Source organism: Tinamus guttatus, unplaced genomic scaffold (genome assembly GCF_059628265.1).
Source record: "Tinamus guttatus ecotype Peru unplaced genomic scaffold, ASM5962826v1 Tinamus_guttatus_pri_ptg000472l, whole genome shotgun sequence".
NCBI lineage: Eukaryota > Metazoa > Chordata > Aves > Tinamiformes > Tinamidae > Tinamus > Tinamus guttatus.
In genome coordinates this window covers 5,445,315-5,462,869 of record NW_028289006.1, presented here as the reverse complement: position 1 = coordinate 5,462,869, position 17,555 = coordinate 5,445,315, and the positions used below count along the sequence as shown (strand labels likewise).

Below are 17,555 nucleotides of genomic sequence, written 5' to 3'. Positions count from 1 at the left end.
TGTTCATTCTGCCTGCCCTGAAATTTGGTAGCCCTTGCAGGGCCACAGGACAGATTTAATAAATGAGATTATTTGAATCGATACAAAATAAGCACAGGCATCTCAGACTGGCAGATAAATTAACTGCTATCTTTACTTTTGGTGTTCACCAAGAATCAAACTGTGATGCTAATTATGCCCCCTTAGCAAGGGTTCAAACAGAGGTCACAGGCTTCAGAAACAGTTTTTACTACTACTTATCACAGTCACCATGCTCTTCACTATCCTGACAAGTTGTTCTACTCAGTACACCATCAATTCAGTAGGAAGAATGCAGATGATTCGCCCGACGAATTCGTAATCAAACAATCTCCAAAGAAAAGTTAAGGCTTCACAAGAAGCTATCTGCCAGACTGTCCAAAGTTCAGCTCTGAAATACACCACTGACATGCATCATTTCCTCCTTTTCAAAGTGTATTGGGCAGTTTCTTTTGCTCTTTCTGGAAAGAGTTTTGCTAAGTGCGGCAATTCGAGATTGGTGAGAAAGCTGCAGCTCACCAGATGCTGAGAAATGGGGAAGTATCATAAGTTCAATTCTTTTCGATATTAGGAACAAGATACTGTATTAGACTCAGTGACTCTTCTAAAGGAGCTGAAGGAAGGAGTTTTGTTACCAAATTGTAGGGAGGTTAAAAAGCTTTAAAACTAAGTACTGCCATTTTAGGTTTTGGCATAACTGGATCATGACTAAGAACTTTGTATTTGCAGCAGTGTACAAAATAAAACTCAAAGAAGAGCAAATTTAAATCCTGGCATCATTGCAAATACTTCACCTTCACATATAGAGTTAAATATATAATATTTCCTACATTTCATTCTCTCTTAAAATCTTTCATGGACCCCACACTTGGCATTTGATTCTATAAACTTCTGATTTAAAAGCAAGATCAAAACACATCTTCCAGATAGGAAAAAAAATAAAAAGAAGCATATTTTTACCTATTCAAACAAACCCTTGTGTTTCAGTTTCTTTCCTCTTTTTTTTTTCCCTTTACTGTTAAGATGGGAAAAGGTCAGATGGAAATCTACCAGTGTAAGCAACTGTCACTATAATAGCATAGGCAAAGTCATAGCATCAACTTCTTTCTCCCTAGTGGCTATCCTATTTGTGCATCCTTTTGAGAATTAATTCCTATATATAAAAAAAAAAATCTGAAGAAACCTCTACTCAATATAGTAACTGTTTTTCATCCCTGAGTTTTTTTTTTGCTGATGTTGAGAATTAAAAAAAAAAAAAAGGACAAAAGCAATTTCCAAAGTCAGGACTGTTGCATTTTCAATCTGTAAACCAACAGCCATATGAGAAAAATTGCTCAGTGCTTCTAAGTACATAAACTATGTGAGACAACAGAAAGTTTTGGTACACAGAAAAAAGCCCAGGAATCACATACCTAAGATCTTTTAAGCATACAGAAAGCATTATCAAGGTGACTTGAAAAAATAAATAATAATCCACAGTATTTTCTCTCAGAAACTCTCTTATATAAACTATGAGAACCAAACAAACCAAATTCAGGATTGGGAACACAGGAGTTAAAGCTGGGACTAAATTCTCTTACCTTACATGAGCAAAAAGTACTTCTGAAGTAGCATTAATATATACAAAATCAAAGACCCTCCCATCCACACTCCTAAAAAAAGAATTTTCCTGAGAACAGAAATACTAAAACTAAATGGAAGAGCAGAAATGCAACCTTCTGTACTCTCAGTTTTAATCTGATGCAGCTCAGAAATACAGACTCATGTGACTTTTGCCGTTATCAAAAAGTCCACAGATTTTAAAGCGTGACACACATCCTGTCATTTGCACAAAGATTTCATGAAAAAGAAAAAAAGGAAAGGGCATGAAAAAATATAGCTCGCAAAATAGCTGTTTCACCCTTTAAAAATCAACGGGGTGTTGATTTTTAACAGTTAAGGAAATAAGCTATTTTGGCTTACAGAGACATCTTGTGGCAAGTTTCATGATCTGCATTCCCAGTAACGATTAGGAGAACTACAAAATCAGACTTCATTACTGCCCTTCTTCCCTGAATCTGTCTACAGAAACATAATAGTTAACATACTTTCTTATAAATAAAAAATAAAGATTTTTTTCACATCTAATTAATGAGCTTCATTTTCAAATATAAAATAATTCTTGCTGGTGAGCTGTGAATATATAATATCATTTCAGGGCTACATAAGGCATAAGTGTACAGCTACCAAGCTAGGAATCTCTTCTGTGCTAATGACATGCAATACTTGCTCATGGTCAATGATCAGATCTTAAATAACCTTCACAATTACATATTTCTAAAATTAGTTCTCCCCCTATATTTCACAGAATCACAGAATGGTTGAGGTTATAAGGGACCTCTAGAGATCATCTAGTCCAATATTTGCCAGTTTTTATCACGTTACAGAACTGCAAACTTGTATGGGTTACCACAAAATTATCTTTTGGCAGAATTCTGGATCTTTTTATGTGTTCACTTCTTCCCTCTCCAGGCAGTGAACATCTTGTGAAATAATACAGCTACTCGAATAAGAAGAATAAGAAGCTCAAAGGAAGCACATGGCCTCCTGCAAGTGCCTCTTCAAATACTCAGCATTCCCAGCCCTCCCTCAGAACCTACGCAGAGCCAAGTCTAGTTACCGAACTAATGAGAAGGTGCAACCCAGTTCAACAGCTCATTGTCACCAGAAATGGGAGGTTCCACTCCTTTTTCCATCCTCGCTCCTAGAGCTAAGACCCTTACGACAATTGATTTAGGTCAATAAGGTAACAGAAAATTAACCAAGTAAAAACTACTCAACAGTTTTATGTGAGGTCAGTGAGTCATGCTGGCTCACGGAAAAATCCAACCAGTGCCAGAACAGGGAAAGCAGAGAGTGGGAACTGGTTAGGAGAAAGAAACACGGAGGCAAATCAATGGCCAGAAGAAGAAGCAAGACTTGAAGTCAGGCAGGTATCACATATCTTTTGCACTATACCATGGCAAGATTCCTCCAAATACACACAAAAACTTTTGCTTACTAGAGTGTATTTCAAAGTTTTATTCAGGCCTACAGACATGACAAGTTTGCCACGAATAGTTTGATACTTCACAACCAACACTCTGCTTTCATTTCTACTCACAAAGCATTTCACATTCATATTAAACACTGCAATATTCAGATAAGACATACATCACATCTTAGCACACACATTCCACAGTGCTCCCATGTGCAGCAAAATAAATACGCACCTTGCATATTTATTGTGGACAAGGAGCATGTGAGACAGAGTAAGTCACAGTGACATTCATGCTGTCAAATTTCCTTATGGATATAGAAACTTTGTATTATGCTAACATGTCCTTACTAATGTTGGTACTACACTAATATGGGGGTCAAACACCATGAAATGCAGAAAAATAACCAGCATCCTCTGCACATGGATGAAGACTGCTGGTGGAGAAAATAATGTGAGAACACACACACAGAGTGAGCTCTTTCTGTCTGTGAGCTCCGCTGTTTGTTCTGGGCAATCCCCAAGCTCAGGGGTCACCAGCCCATCACCAGCTCGTGGAGGCCGCAGCAGCCGTTACCACCGGGCAGGAACACAACGGAGAAGAGGACAACGCTGCGGCACCGACTGCTCACGGGCTTGCCGCTTTCCGCTTGGCAACGGCGGGTGCAGAGCCGCGAGCAGGGCCGCAGCGACTCCCAGCTCACACACCGCGAACTGACACACCAAGCGGGAGGACCCCAGACCACCCACCCCCCACCGAGACACCAAGACACGCAACCCCCACCTCAAACCCGCTCACCCGCCGCCAACGGCCGCAGGAATTTAAAAATGGCGCCGCGTCTCGCCTCCCGCCGCCGCCGCCGCCCGCCGCGGAGCATGCTGGGAGCGCGGCATTGCCGGGGAAACGGGCGCGCGCCGCTGTGGGCGGGGCCGTCGTGCGCGTGCGCAGAGCGGCCCTTCACGGTGCCGGGGCGGGGCTCCTCCCTGCCGCGGGGGCTCAACGGCCGTTGTGGCCGTTGTGGTTGAGGGGTCCTCGGCGCTGCCCGCTCCAGTAGTGCCAGAGGAAACGTATCTGGATCCAAGAGCTTTAAGGAAGAGGGGGAGAAAAAAAAAAGTATACGCATTATGTTTTATATTCAGTAATGCTGAGTGATTATACTATAGTTGTTAATACCAAGAAGAATATTTTTGTGTAGTTGCTTAAAAAAAAAAACGTGTTCATGGCGTTACTAATAAATACTGTCATTTCCTGACACTGGCTAATGAGAACAGTTTAAGGTGAGTAAGATCTGGTAAGCCGATTGTCAATGTATCTCTAAAATGTCTTTGACTAGGAAAGTTAATTGATCATCCCGACCAGTACTGATGTTCCCTTAATCTTTAACGAGGATTAAAATCAGCTTCCACAAGTATTTTAGGGTGTATGCATTACTGATGAAGGAAAAGGAAAGGGGTTTTCCCTACCCCATAAGGAAAAAAGTGAGGAGAAAAAAAAAGTTAAATATTGTTGTGAATTGTTTTATATGCATGTGCAGAAGGAATTACAATTAGCTCCCCTAGAGATGGTTGTAAGCTTATCTAAAAAGGTCGCTGAAGCCTGTTACTTGCTTCCATAGCTACAAGGACAGCAGAATAGTATTTCACTTGCACTAGGGAAGTATTTATTTCACTCCTAAACTGACTATGTATGGACTGGTAATGCTGTAATGTTTCATGTTTTGTAGATTTTAATAATAGCAGCATTCAGGCTATACAAATGTGTTAACCTGCATTAAAAGAAGCTAAAAAGTCACCTTACAAAATGAACTGTTTATTTTTAAACAGGTTTTTGAGGAAAAATGGATATAGAAAATCGCCGCAGTTCAACAAGGCTTTACACTGCAACTTAAATAATTTAAGAGTGAACATATTTAATGTGAAAAAGGTGTGCAACCTCATAATAAAGTCTGTCACTCAGCTCTGCAAAGATTATCTGTTGACTAAAGCCAAACAGAAACCTTGTGTGCTTGTACAGCTGCATTGACAGGGGTGGCAGGGTGGCCCAGGGTCTTTCTTCGGTGTTGCTTGTGCTGGGCTGCATTAGTGTTGCGCAGCTCTAACCTACAGCAGACCTTTAAGTCACATGCTAAGCATGAAGCCAGGAATGTAGGTCGCTAGAATGACCTCTGCATAGGTCACAGAGGAGGCAAAATGCTTAACCTCTAAGATGACTTGAGTTGCTGGTGCCAAAAGGCAGAAAGGGGTTTCTGTTGCTAGTGTATTTGTTGCATAGCGGTGCAGTTTTTATGTAGGCATTTCCATGCTCTAAGGGGAGGGCTCAAGATGGTAGAGCTTAGGCTACTTCGGTTTTGCCTCCATAGTTTTCACCTTGGTCCAGAAGGGCACATGTTTTCCTCTGAGGCTCGCTGAGTTGCTCACCCACGAGCTGGTGTTTCTGTGGCGCGAGTAGTAACGGGGCTCTGAGCCATCGCAGCTGCTGCCTCTCCCCCGCCTCGCAGCAGTGCGAGAGACAAGAGACAAGGTTTCCACCTCCGAGTGCTCCGAAACTGAGGCTGCGGATTGGGCTCCACCTGGCAGTCTTGTGGAATGCAACAAGGGAAAGAGACAAAAAGCAAGAGAAAATGGAACCCAGGAACCCAAGGAGGGGATGGCTAAGAGGAGGAGGAATAACAAGCAGATGTGTGGGGCTTGTGAGCACAGCGGAGGGAAAAGAAGGTCACAGGAGATGAAGCTAGAGAGCAAGAAGTGGGGAAAAAGCTAGAAAATCAGGGTTATAAATATTACAAGACATGGGAAAAATATGAAAGAAAATAAATATGAAAGAAAATGCCTTGCTGAGGAGAGGGAAAATACTGGGGTTTCTTTGTTTTTTCTTTATGTCAGGCAGTCCAACTGCTAATTAGGATAGTACCTGAAGGAAACAGGAGAAATATCTTTATGTTGAATTTGAGCAGTGACAAATTCTCCTATATAATACACTTCTCAAAAAACATTATTTTTTCTCTTGAGAATAGAAATCAATACAACTGCATGTGGTAGTAGTCTATTCTACAAAAAGTCTTTTTAAAACACATAAATGCCTTGTGGCGCTCGCCTGATTGAGAACCCACATAGACACCCTCAGTGCTTTCGGTTTGCAAAATTAAGAGGTTTTGTCTCTTCAGGTGACGTTTTGTATTAGTCCTGGATGGATCATCAAAGCTCACCCTCACACGAAGAAGGCAGCATCTGACGGAAAGCCAAGGCGCTGCAGCGCTCCATGAACGCAGCAGAGGAGTTTGCATGTGCACTCTCTGGGTGATGAGAATGCGCAAGTCTGGTTCAGAAATGTCTTGAGGAGTCTGCAAGCTCCCTTAGGCCTCCTTGCTGCCTCCCTCGAGGAAAGCTGAGAATAGGTGCTAGATTAGGTAAAGCCTCAAGCTCCTGTAGCCCAGCAGCCTATATCTTTATAACCTAGCCTATGTCTTCATCGCCATTGTACATCCATGCAGCTGCGCACACCTGTAGTTTAATCCGTGCTTAGTTTGTGTCACCTTGACCTGCATTCGATTTAAGGGGATAGAGGCCAGGCAAGGGATTAGTGCTGGGAATGGCGGCCGAGCCAGCCTCGGAGCAGGCAGAGCCTGAGGTGCAGATGGCACCACTCAGTTGTGGCAGAGAGGGCTGTGACCCGGCAGGGGCACTTTTCTGTTGGAGAGGCTGAGAATATGCATTACAGTGTGGGGCTTCAGCAGGAAAAAGTAATTATAGTCAGAAGATGCCATTACTCCTAAATGTCACAGTGCTGAGAGAGCAGCCATTCCCAGCTGAACCCAGAGGGAGTTTTGCCATCGACTTCAGTGGGCCTGGAATATAATTCTGGGGCCAGAATAGAATTCTTTGGATATTTTAGCACATAGGGCATCAATAGATTTAAAGCATGAGAGTTTTTGAGACCATTGCTCAATCCCATGTGTTACATGAGCCTCCTGTGCTCTGTAGTTTTCTGTTCAGCGTGTGCACAAAGTGTGACTTAAGGATGGCGTGTTAAGAATGCCACTATATTTTCCTCTCTGCCTTCTATTTCTGGGTACTAGAGTAGTTACCGGGCTGTGCTACTATCCAAAATCCGAGTTCTGAAGACTGATAATAAATGCAAGTATTTTGCTTTATGCCAGCCATGGTAACCACGAGGCATATCAGCATTTGGATCATGACTCAGTAGTAACAGTTTTCTGGCAAAAACATAAAATTCAGCTTAGGTTTCTAATTCAGTTTTCCACAAAGGAAATCCAAGATGAGTCCAACTGCCTGGCAAGATAAAACGGTGTTTGCACTGCGTCTTCACACCAGCTCTGGAGAAGAGCAGCGATGCCGCCTCTGTTGAGGTTTGCAGCTTTGCCATGTCATAGCTGTAAATAAAACCCAAGCTACTGGTTCGAGTCCGAAAGGTGACGGAGCGCAGTGCTCACAGTTGCCTGAACATTTTGTGTCTGTTTCAAGGCTAGGGCCCAACTGAGCAGCTTTAGTACTGACCCAGCACTGAGACTTGGGTTTGAGCGATCAAGTGGCAAGCTTAAGAAACCCAATTTTGACCATCAAATAAATGTAAATATCTTTATTTCAAAAATGTTAATGGCACCTTAGAAGCAGTCATGACTACACAACAAAATATACAAAGAATGCGTTTGAATAGTTGCATCTTTCCACAGTGCCACACAAAATGAAAATTGCACGCTGAGACAGTTAACGTCGGTCAACTAAAACAGACATTTTTTTGGTACACATCTGTACTACAAGGCCCAGATTTCCTGAAAAAGGAAAAAAAAATGACACTGTGCAAAACTTTCCAACAACAGTGCAACTGAGCATACTATACACACAGAAAATCAACAGTATAAGATAATTTGAGTATTCCTCATGCAGTCTTTTATATACAGCATCATTAGATGTCCCAAAGTTACATTCTTCATAGTGCTTTTTCAGGAAGAGTAAGCAATTCCATTAACAAAAACTAACCAAAATTTTATTAGTCTTGAACTGCTGTAATGTAAAGTTGTGTGGATTTTCTCCAGGATTCTACTCAGCATCAGAGACCACAGAAATTTTACTTGAAAACAAGCTTTTTGCCATCTTCTTCTCCCAAGCTGCAGCACTTACATTCTGTTTTTTTTTAAAGGGAGCAATGTAATTAAAGTCCATGTTGTGGCATCATGGTACGTGCAAAGCAGATAGAAATTTGCTTGATTAAAAAAGAGAGTAAACTTTTCTGATTGCTATTCCTAGCTGGACTTTCGGAGTGATTAAGTTGTTATCCAAATAAGCAGTGTTTAATTACATTAATCTGTGTTTACCTTCTGCTGTACCATGGAATCCAGAAGTGAAATATCTGTATCACAGTGGAAATAGGCTTAGCTTTAAAAGATTACATGTCAGCTAAGGGAAGCAAGTTCGGAGGGTTTTTTTTTTTTTTCCAAGAGAATTTCTTGATCATGGATTTTAAGGCAAGAAAGCACTACTATGATTCTGCAGTTGGCTTTGTAGCCAACATAAGCCTGAAATGGTTCATCTCTAAACAAGAGCATTCAACTTTAATTTAAAAAATTGTGATCCTTATTTATGTTATTCGGTAGCTACAATTACAAAACTAAAGTTTATGCTTACTCTGGATTCATTTAGCTTCAGCTTCTAGCTGCTGGATCATATACAGCTACAGCAACTTGCCTTCAGCTATGGAATTTTTATACCCTGTACACACATTCTTGATTTGGTTAACATAAGAATACTGGCTTCTAAATATCCTTCATGTAGGGCAGATATCAGCTCTCTACACAGACAGCCCCGCAGCAGAGGAACTACGTGGTGCAAAGTATTTTGACAGTGAACTAAGGAGCAGTCAGATTTGGGAGGGCATCTCCAGGAAGTCAGAACAAGTGGACATGGTAGGAGCACAGGAGAACGAGAGGTTCCTCGAACGCAGTGACGTATAGACGAGAGAGTTTAACCTAGGGGTCCTTCAGTGCTGTCAATAAATTAATAACGTGGTTATGCCGGGACGCTGCGGGGGTGGCCGTGACACAGTTTGAGAGGAAACCCTGAGTCGGGTGGCTCTGCTGAAGTGGGCGAAGCTTGGGCAGGTGCTGCTAACCTCACCGAGGGACCAAGAGCAGCACAAGGGCCAGAGAGGCACCGGTGCAGCGCGTCACAGGCATCCGTGCTAGGCAGCGGGACCGTCGTGGCAGACCAGCCGGCAGAGCGGGGTGCAGCGACCAACGCCAGGCAGCGCCAAGCAGGAACAGGGGCCTGGCCCTTTCAGAGAGGGGGAGTTGTAAAGAGGCTGATGATGATGAGCAAGTGGGATGACTACAGCCAGAGGGCCGTTTAACATGTTGTGCGAGAACAAAAACGCAGATACGGTACCGCAGAAGATACTTAGTTGTTGAGAAGTTGGGCAGTTTTCACTGTGAGAGGAGGCGCGACTGCTGCAGCCAGCAGAGCCCGGGCTGCAGCACAGCCGCAAGCCCCAGGCCTGTGCAGCCTCCTGGCACCACCGGAGCGGGGCTGCATGGCAGGGGCAGGAGAAGGCAGAGCTCCGTCCCACCGGAGCAGGCTTGGCAGAGAGCACGGCTTGCTGCTGCGGGCACAGCGAGAGCAGCTCTGCTGTCTCCCACCTCTGCCCCTTGCTAGGGTTTGTGTCAGGGCCCCCAGCATGCCAAGGCTGCTGTTGTTCCATCAAGGGTCCTGTGCTTGGAGGAGAAGAAAGCATGGTATAGTAAGGAAAGGCCCGAGAACACCATGAAGAGGGGGCACAGCTGTCTCGGGCTCAGCACCAGGTCTCCTGATCTGTGTAATGTATGTGTAACGTGGTGGTGCAAGTAAGAAAATAAACATTACAGGTTGAATAATAAAATGGCTGGTGGAAGTTAGCAAAAGGCTTAATTCAGGGACAAAGAAAAAAGCAGAGGGTTCTGAATAGCAAACCCTTTCACTGGCTAAAGAAGATGAAAGTACAGACTGTAAAAACCTTTAATTACCTCTGCACGAATGAAGATGGAAGTGTTTTGTTTTACAATAATTAAAAAAATGTCCAAGACAATGTTATGATACATCAGAAGGACATATAAACAACCTAAGGGAAATTCTTTGAGATATACCAGAAAAGAGCTGCCACAGTGGTGGTTGATTTTGGTTAGTTTTTAAATATTTTTAATGTAATGGAAGGGACGTTCCTATGAAGATAAGTTTCTCTTTGCAGGCTCTGGGCGGGCTGTAAGTGCAGGAGTGGGAGGCTGAGTGCAGCTGGGTGGCAGGTCGGGCTTTAGAGCCGTGCGGCGCTGTCACCAAGACGCTTTGCCCCTTTGGCTGCCCCTGCAGCCTTCCCCACGCAAGCATTGCTTTAACGAGGGAAGGGTTTTAACAGCATTTTCTAAAGGCTTGGTCATGTCATTATTTATGCCATTAATTCTGTTCTGCCTTCAGTTCTTGAAGCCACAGAAAGCAACAACATTCACTATTACTGCAGTAGTGGTAAAATGATAAAGTAGGTGCCCTTGGCCCTACCCCTCTCCTCCCACCTCTGCTTGTGAACTTCTACACCAGCTCTTGCACTTGCCTAGAAGCAAATACATCCCTCAAGCAGTCCCCTTCCCCCCTCCAGCATAACAAATATTGCAATTAAAATAAAAAACAATCTGTCACAACACTTATTTTAAAAGTAATACTGAATATCAAATAAATGGAGACTTTTTTTGTTTTCTTTTTAATACATGGTGAAGGAGAAATCTGATGTTTTATTTAAGATCTTGTTTTACATTATGGCTGGGAACCAGACAAAGTATTTCAAGGAAAGTTTCTTGAAGTTCTTTGATCAAGTAAAATAAATTCTATTACAAAAACAAAACCAATCTTGTCTCCTAGTAGTGGACTGTATGGTAACACATTATTTTCATTACATTTGTCAAGAGAGTGTGCACAGTGCTTTTATTATATACACAAGTTTAACTCCCTTCTCCTGCAAGGATCTGTTCCCTCACACCCTTAGTGTGTCACAAGAAGAGAAATCCACTGTACCTGGAGTCCCATCACCAGCCTGCTCTGCATTCATCAGAGAATCCCAGCAAGTCAATGCGGACAAAGACCAACCTGAACTTTGCCTTCCCGGGTGTGCTTCCTTCCCCTGGCAACCTGCGGTGCTTGAAGCCTGCGGCTCCCTTCCTGAATCCTTCAAGAAAGCCACCTGGAGATCTTGTCATTCGGTTCATCATCATTGGAAGCCTTATGCCATGTTTGTGTATTTCCTGAGTGTCATATGGAAGAGTGCCAGGACAGGACAGCAACTGTAGCCCATAGTCATCACTAGTCTAGATTTTGAGAATTAAGCTTTCTGTGCAAAGAGTTCCTGGTATGAGCATCAAGTTCTGCTGCTCCTGAAAACTAGAATTCCCACAAACAGACATCTAATAATTTAGAATCAGGAAATATTAATACATGTAACTAATTGGTCTCGTCATTCTAACTGGTTTCAGAGAGAAGATTACTTCATCTCTGTCACAGGGCTGACACATTTTTATAATGTGCTCCCTCCTGATCATAATCTCTTCTCCCTGCTCCAGTAAAAAGCACACCTTATACTTCCAGACTCCTCCCAGATACCACGCTTTTTGTGGCTACAGGTTTCTAAAGTGGAAAAACAGTTGGATTAAGGCAGAAGAATGACAAAAGTGAGCAGTTAATCACAGACAAAGCCCATTAGAAACAATCTGGTTGAACAGGTAACTGTCTGCCAAGAAGTACGTGTTATATATTTCCACCTTAAAGTCCAAGGCTCTGTAGCATTCTTCATCCAGTCTGCACATTTAAACAGACAAAGCAAAAACAGCTTGTATATGCACAGCACTTCTTAGAAAACAGGGAAGGAGGGGGAGAAAAGAACAACAAAACAGCCAGACCAGCAGCTTCATCTTGGTATAATCATCCGTTCTATGGCACAAATGATATGATCCCAGTTTTTACAAAATATTGCCAACAGCGTCACTGCAAAAAAAGTGCAGATGATATGGAAACGGCTCTTCATCATAGGCGCAATGAACTTTGCAATAGTAGAGACACATACTAAGATGACAGTCATGAAGGCCAGGATAACATTTATGCATTTCCCCAGGAGCACTTTGGCATTAACCGTTTCGGACTGCTGTGCTTGCTGCTCTTGCTGATGGAGCTCCAGCTTGGAAACTCGGGTCTGGCACGATTCCAAGGCTTCCTGGAGATGACAGAAAACAAGGTTCAGAGCAGCTGTATTTCACCATAATGCTTTTCCATTTTTAGCTGTGGAGCCATCCCTGAGCCAGATTAGAAAGTATAATTTATTATAGACTCCTCAAATTTGAATGAGCCACCCATTCGTTTCCCCCTCCCCCCCCTCAAAATACACGTCCCTATTTTTACGTATGTATCACTGCCTGCTCAGGCATGATTAAATCTGACAACAGTGTCAAAAATGCAGTATTTCCATTTTCATGCTCGAGACAAGTATCACAGCTCTCATGTTCCTGATAGTTCCTGTTTCCAGCATCTACAGATGAGACAAGGTACTGGGAAAGCTGTTGCCATGGCAACCTCCACTACATTAAAAGAGCTTCCAAGTTGGTTTCTTTGTGTGTACTACAGAAAACATGAGGGTAGTACTGGCTTGCTGTGATACTAATTAAGTCCGCTGTGCAACGTGTACCATTTGGTTTACGCCACCACTCTGCTCTACGTTCCTTTTGTTCTCCTGAAGTCCACCTGCTGTGGAGCTCTGGGGTTAGGATCTCAGTAGGTTCTTGCTCTCTCCTTGTGCCGACACAAAAGCTCCCGAGTCCATATCCTAAGTGTATAGCATGCAGGGTTGGAACACATGCATGGAACCCTCCAGCATAAAGTATAGTAATAAGAGATTGAAAACTGTGTGTGCTGGTGATTTTGCTGAAACAGAGACTGCATTACAGTAAGATACGCAAGGCAAAATATAACTTGTCTCGTGATTGCTGATGGAGAAAGCCTCTTATTGCCAGGCTCGTGACTTGCCTCGCTCTCCTCCGCTCTGCAAGCTCAGGCACCCCATCAGATTATATCCAGACACCTCTTCTAGGTGAGAGTGGCAAGGCTGACACTGGTGCGACCCCTCTGCACACAGCCAGGGCCACCAGCAGCCTGGCAAGTGTCTTGGGCCCTGCTTTTAGCTATTGACTGTCTCATGTAGAACATAGGCGTACAAATCTCCAGAGCTGCACTGCCTTTTCCCACCTCAGTGTCCCAGCTATGAAGCTCCGGAGTGACGCTCCTCCCGACCCACTCTCCTGCATCTCGATGTCTGACAGCTGAGCTGCAGCCCTGGAGCGCAGAGACAAAACTCCCTCCAGCACCGCCTGGCAGAAGCAGAAATTATTCAATCCTCCTCTCCCAGAGGTGCGCTGAGAATTCAAAGTCTCTCCCGCTGGACTGTTTTCACACCCGTGCTCTCATACATAGGGCAGTGGCATCGTACTCCTGCAACGCAATTTAGTGAAGGCCAGGCTGCTCGGCCTTGCTCTGAGCACACCAAGGGACAGACTTCTCAGGAGCCATGCTCAGATCCTTTGTTCCTGAGTCCCACACAGCTTTAGGTGGCTGCTCAGCCAGCTTATCAGGGATAAGATCTCCACTCAGCATACTCTGCTTTAAGCGCTATGGAAAGGTTGTGCTTGAAACTTCAGGTGCCTAAACAAGTCAAATGGTTTTTCCCTGCACCATTCTTAACTTCAGCTCCTACATTTTGCTTTAGCAGTCTGCTATTTGCCTGCCATACTCGCCAGGCTTATTTGTAAATCTTAGACAGTGCCCATGCCTGAAGAGGCTGGCTTGCCCTTACGTGGCTTCTCCAGGTCCCTCTGGGTCTACATTGTCTGGTTTCCAAGCGGCCTAGACCGAAGGCAAGGAAATGCAATCACACTGTTTTCTTCAGTCATGAGAACTCTGGCCTCCCTATGGAGGGAATGACAGTGGACTTTCTCTCACATGACATTTTCTACCTGACATTTTGTTTTAAAGAACATAGACCTTGCTCTTCTGCTTGAAGGTGTACTTGAGGAAAAAAAAAAAAAAAAAACCTTCAAATAAAATTGTTCCTGAATTGCTAATCCTGCACTAAAAATCCTCTAAACGTAAAACATGGAAAATTTTCTAACTGCTTCACTCCCTTGCCAAAATATGATTTTCTGCTTGAGATACATCTCAAGTACTATTACATAGTACCCTTTAAGGCTGTAGTATCATAAGATAGGTCAACATAACCCTTTGCCAATGCCTAGAAGAGAAAAATCATGCTCCGATTTCCCTGCCTCCTTCCCCACTCCCAGCTGCAAACTCCAGACACCATTTCAGTGAGTTATGTCAGTGCGAGGCAGCCAGTGGGAGCATGGGGAAGATAGAGCTGGGAGGACATCTCCTGTTGGGCAACCGTGAGCTACTAATTTGGCTTAAGATATAAAGCAAAAACGTCACCCTCCAAAAAAGTTTCCTTTCATTGTTTTAGCAATATTACATGGAAGACAATGGGCAATGGCACAAATTCCCTTAGGGCTCACATGTGCTCTTCTACATGCTACAGAGCTTTCCCAGCCTTCCTTCCTCTCTGACTCGAAGTTCTTCTCAAATCACCTGTGCTGCTTTAGAGAAAGTCCATCTTCAAAGCGCTTCCACCTGGACTCCTGCACCGAGAGGCTCAACATGAAGTGTCCCCACCTCCACTTTCTCCCCCCATCCCTTAAGGACAGGATGCTTCGGTGTTAGCTTGTTATTTAAATACTGGTAATTTAAATGCTTTCACTTTATCCTAGCTTATTTGCCAAACCCTAAACAGACAAGTTTAAGCAGGCCCAACTGTACAGAGATAAAAAAAACCAATCATAGCACCTGTAATGAGGTCATAATAATAGTAATAATAATAACAATAATAAAATGAATCATCAACTTAGCACCTCAGATAGCTTTAAAAGCCTCTAAAGCTGCCCAGGGCTCAGGTCATGAGTCTGCAAACACTTCATAGCCCTTGGAGTGGAGAGCTCTGCTCTCATTCAGGTTCTGCATCCTTGAGATGCCTTCAGAAAGAGCCTGCACAGGAAAGCTGTCTGGAGCCTACCAAGGTGATACGCTTAGATTCATTGCCTTCCTCACTCAGTTCCTAAGGGCTTGTTAACTCGCACACCAGCCAGAAAAGAGCTCGAGCCTTCTGCTGTCAGCTCACTGCTCCTCTCTGCCTGTAGCAATGTGAACACCAGGATGCACAGGCAGTTTTATTTACAATATGAGCAAACAAGATAACAGTCATAGACTTCTTACCTCACCAGTGTATCTTAAACTTATAGTAAGGTAAGGCAAAACAATCATTTCATCCTTAGACTTTGGGAGGAAATATTTCTATCCATCATTTGCTTAGACTGCATATAAACATGCAAAGGGATAACATGCTGTTAGATTTTCATCTTAAAGCAGGCAAAATATGGGCTTACATCTTCCCTCACATTCTTTATATATAAATATGCAGAGATGTGTGTTTTACAGCACAAGATTAAAAAAAGGTTTTAAAAGTCTGTAATAAGTGAAGAAAAGAGGCAGAAAGTACCTGAACATCCCGTGATCGCTCGTATGCCTGATATGCCACTTTCTCCTCTATGCTGGCTAGCTCTTGTTTCAAGTTTGCTGTCTCATGTTGATGAAGGTCAGTCAGATCATTTAACTGGTCTTCCAATCTTTCATATCTTTTCAAGAAAAAAAAAAAGGTTTAAACCATGACAACAATTACACACTTCATAAAGGTAACCTCTGAGGATTCAGCTGAGTGGCATTATAGGACATACAGGAGAGAAATCAGTAAAAACTTTGGAAACTACTCTGTAAATGTTGGTTCTGCAGGCTGAAAGGCTTTTGTGACTGCTCCTTGCTGACTGTAGGTATTGAAGGATGAATATTTGTATGTCATTGATGAATTTCATGAACAGAACAGCAGCAGCTAGGGGTATCTAGTTCACATCTTCCCTTTTCTTTCTCTTCATTTAAACAAGATGAGAGGAAGCTGTGCTACAGCACTTAATTACTTTGCACAGCAGTACCCCAGCATTGCAGCAGGACACACAGTGACACTACGACCCTGGATGCCTCTGAGCAGTGTCTGCACAAGGTGCTCAGCAGTAAGAGGGCACTTACCCGCTCTAAGTCAGCCCTGTTACACTGCAGGCTGCTCAGCCTTTACTGGTTAAAATAGATCAGAAGTCCTCCAATAGTTACAAAACAACTGGCATCCCCTGCACACTGTATTCATATAACAACATGCCAGTAAAATGTCAGATGGCAGATTTTCAGACAAGCCCTAGGCAAAACAATTACCACATTATCTGATGTGAAGTATTTATGTTACATCCGTATTGCCACTTATTGAAAGAAGTGGAACATTTTGATACCAGATATTAATTGGAATTTATACTCTTATTTCAGAAGCATCCCACCACCACTGCCTCACACACACACACACACATTTATTCTTTCTGACTAGTCCCTATACTCATTCAAAGTCATTTCAAGATGGCTAAAAGGAAGTTAAGATGGTTAAAAAAACCACTTATACTTACCTATATCTTTCCTCCTGTAACATTTGAGAAATAAAGCCATAGTCTCTTTTAAACTGTGTTTTTAAATTTTCAATATCGTCAGCTAGTTGAGACTGTGTCTCCTTAATTTCCCTTAGTTCCTCCAAAATCATGGAAAGTTTTCCTTGGCTGTCCAGGGTGCCCGCCACAGCAGCTCCGAAGGAAGTATTCCCATTGCTATCTGCAGAGCCAGAGGTACCGCTCGAGCATTCGTCATCACTGACATATTTTGGCTTGGCCACTATGGTAGCGCTGCCACCATATGTTCTAGAACTGCTTTCTGGCCGAAATTCATCCAGGGTATTTTTGAGATGAGCGATGTTGTCTGCACTGCCAAATTTGTTTCGGATCAAGTTTGCAAACTCCTTAGACTTGCTGAAAACGAAGACAGGTGGTGTCAAGGAGACACCTGGCACGCCCGACTTGCTGCTCTCAGTCCCGTGCCCGGACGTACGAAGTTTTCCATGCTGAGCATCCTTCAAGTTATCCTTGGAAGTATCCTTAGCACTTTTGGAGGATCCATTTTGTTCAATATCCTTAAGCTTTTTGTGATACTGCTCCAATTTCTTCTGCAGCTGGGCAATGCAGTGGGCAGATTTCTGGTTCTTTTTCTCAAAGACTTGTTTAATGCGCCCAGCCTGCTGCTTGTCTGCGCTGTTTACGAGTTTCAGATATTCAGCCACGTTCCCATCCCGTGCTGTTTGCTCAACTTTGATTTGCTCGGTGACCTTGAGGATCTTCTGTTTCAAGCTATCCGCGCTGAGTTTGACTTTGTGGAATTCTAGAACCCCATCTGGGACATCAAAGTTGAGGTTGGTGTCAGAGCCCCCGCGGCGGATGGTAAGGGGCAAGCTCAGGGTATTCATGTCATGTCTTTCTAC

The 17,555-nt window shown here is 43.4% G+C and overlaps 2 protein-coding genes across 3 annotated transcripts in view; one reads left to right on the top strand and one right to left on the bottom strand.

Moving 5' to 3' along the window:
- CRADD (CARD and death domain containing adaptor protein) overlaps positions 1-17,555 on the top strand; it is a 340,232-nt gene that overhangs the window by 249,695 nt on the left and 72,982 nt on the right. The gene's annotated exons all lie outside the window — the stretch shown is intronic.
- The window catches only part of TMCC3 (transmembrane and coiled-coil domain family 3), a 48,083-nt gene continuing 41,989 nt past the window's right edge, over positions 11,462-17,555 (bottom strand). For both annotated transcript variants that reach the window (XM_010213929.2, XM_088532926.1), the window contains exons 2-4: positions 16,657-17,555; positions 15,654-15,789; positions 11,462-12,272 (exon numbers count right to left, since the gene is read on the bottom strand). In XM_010213929.2, coding sequence (XP_010212231.1) covers positions 11,970-12,272; positions 15,654-15,789; positions 16,657-17,540 — 1,323 coding nt within the window. In that variant the 5' untranslated portion in view covers positions 17,541-17,555 and the 3' untranslated portion in view covers positions 11,462-11,969. The remainder of the gene's footprint in view (positions 12,273-15,653; positions 15,790-16,656) is intronic.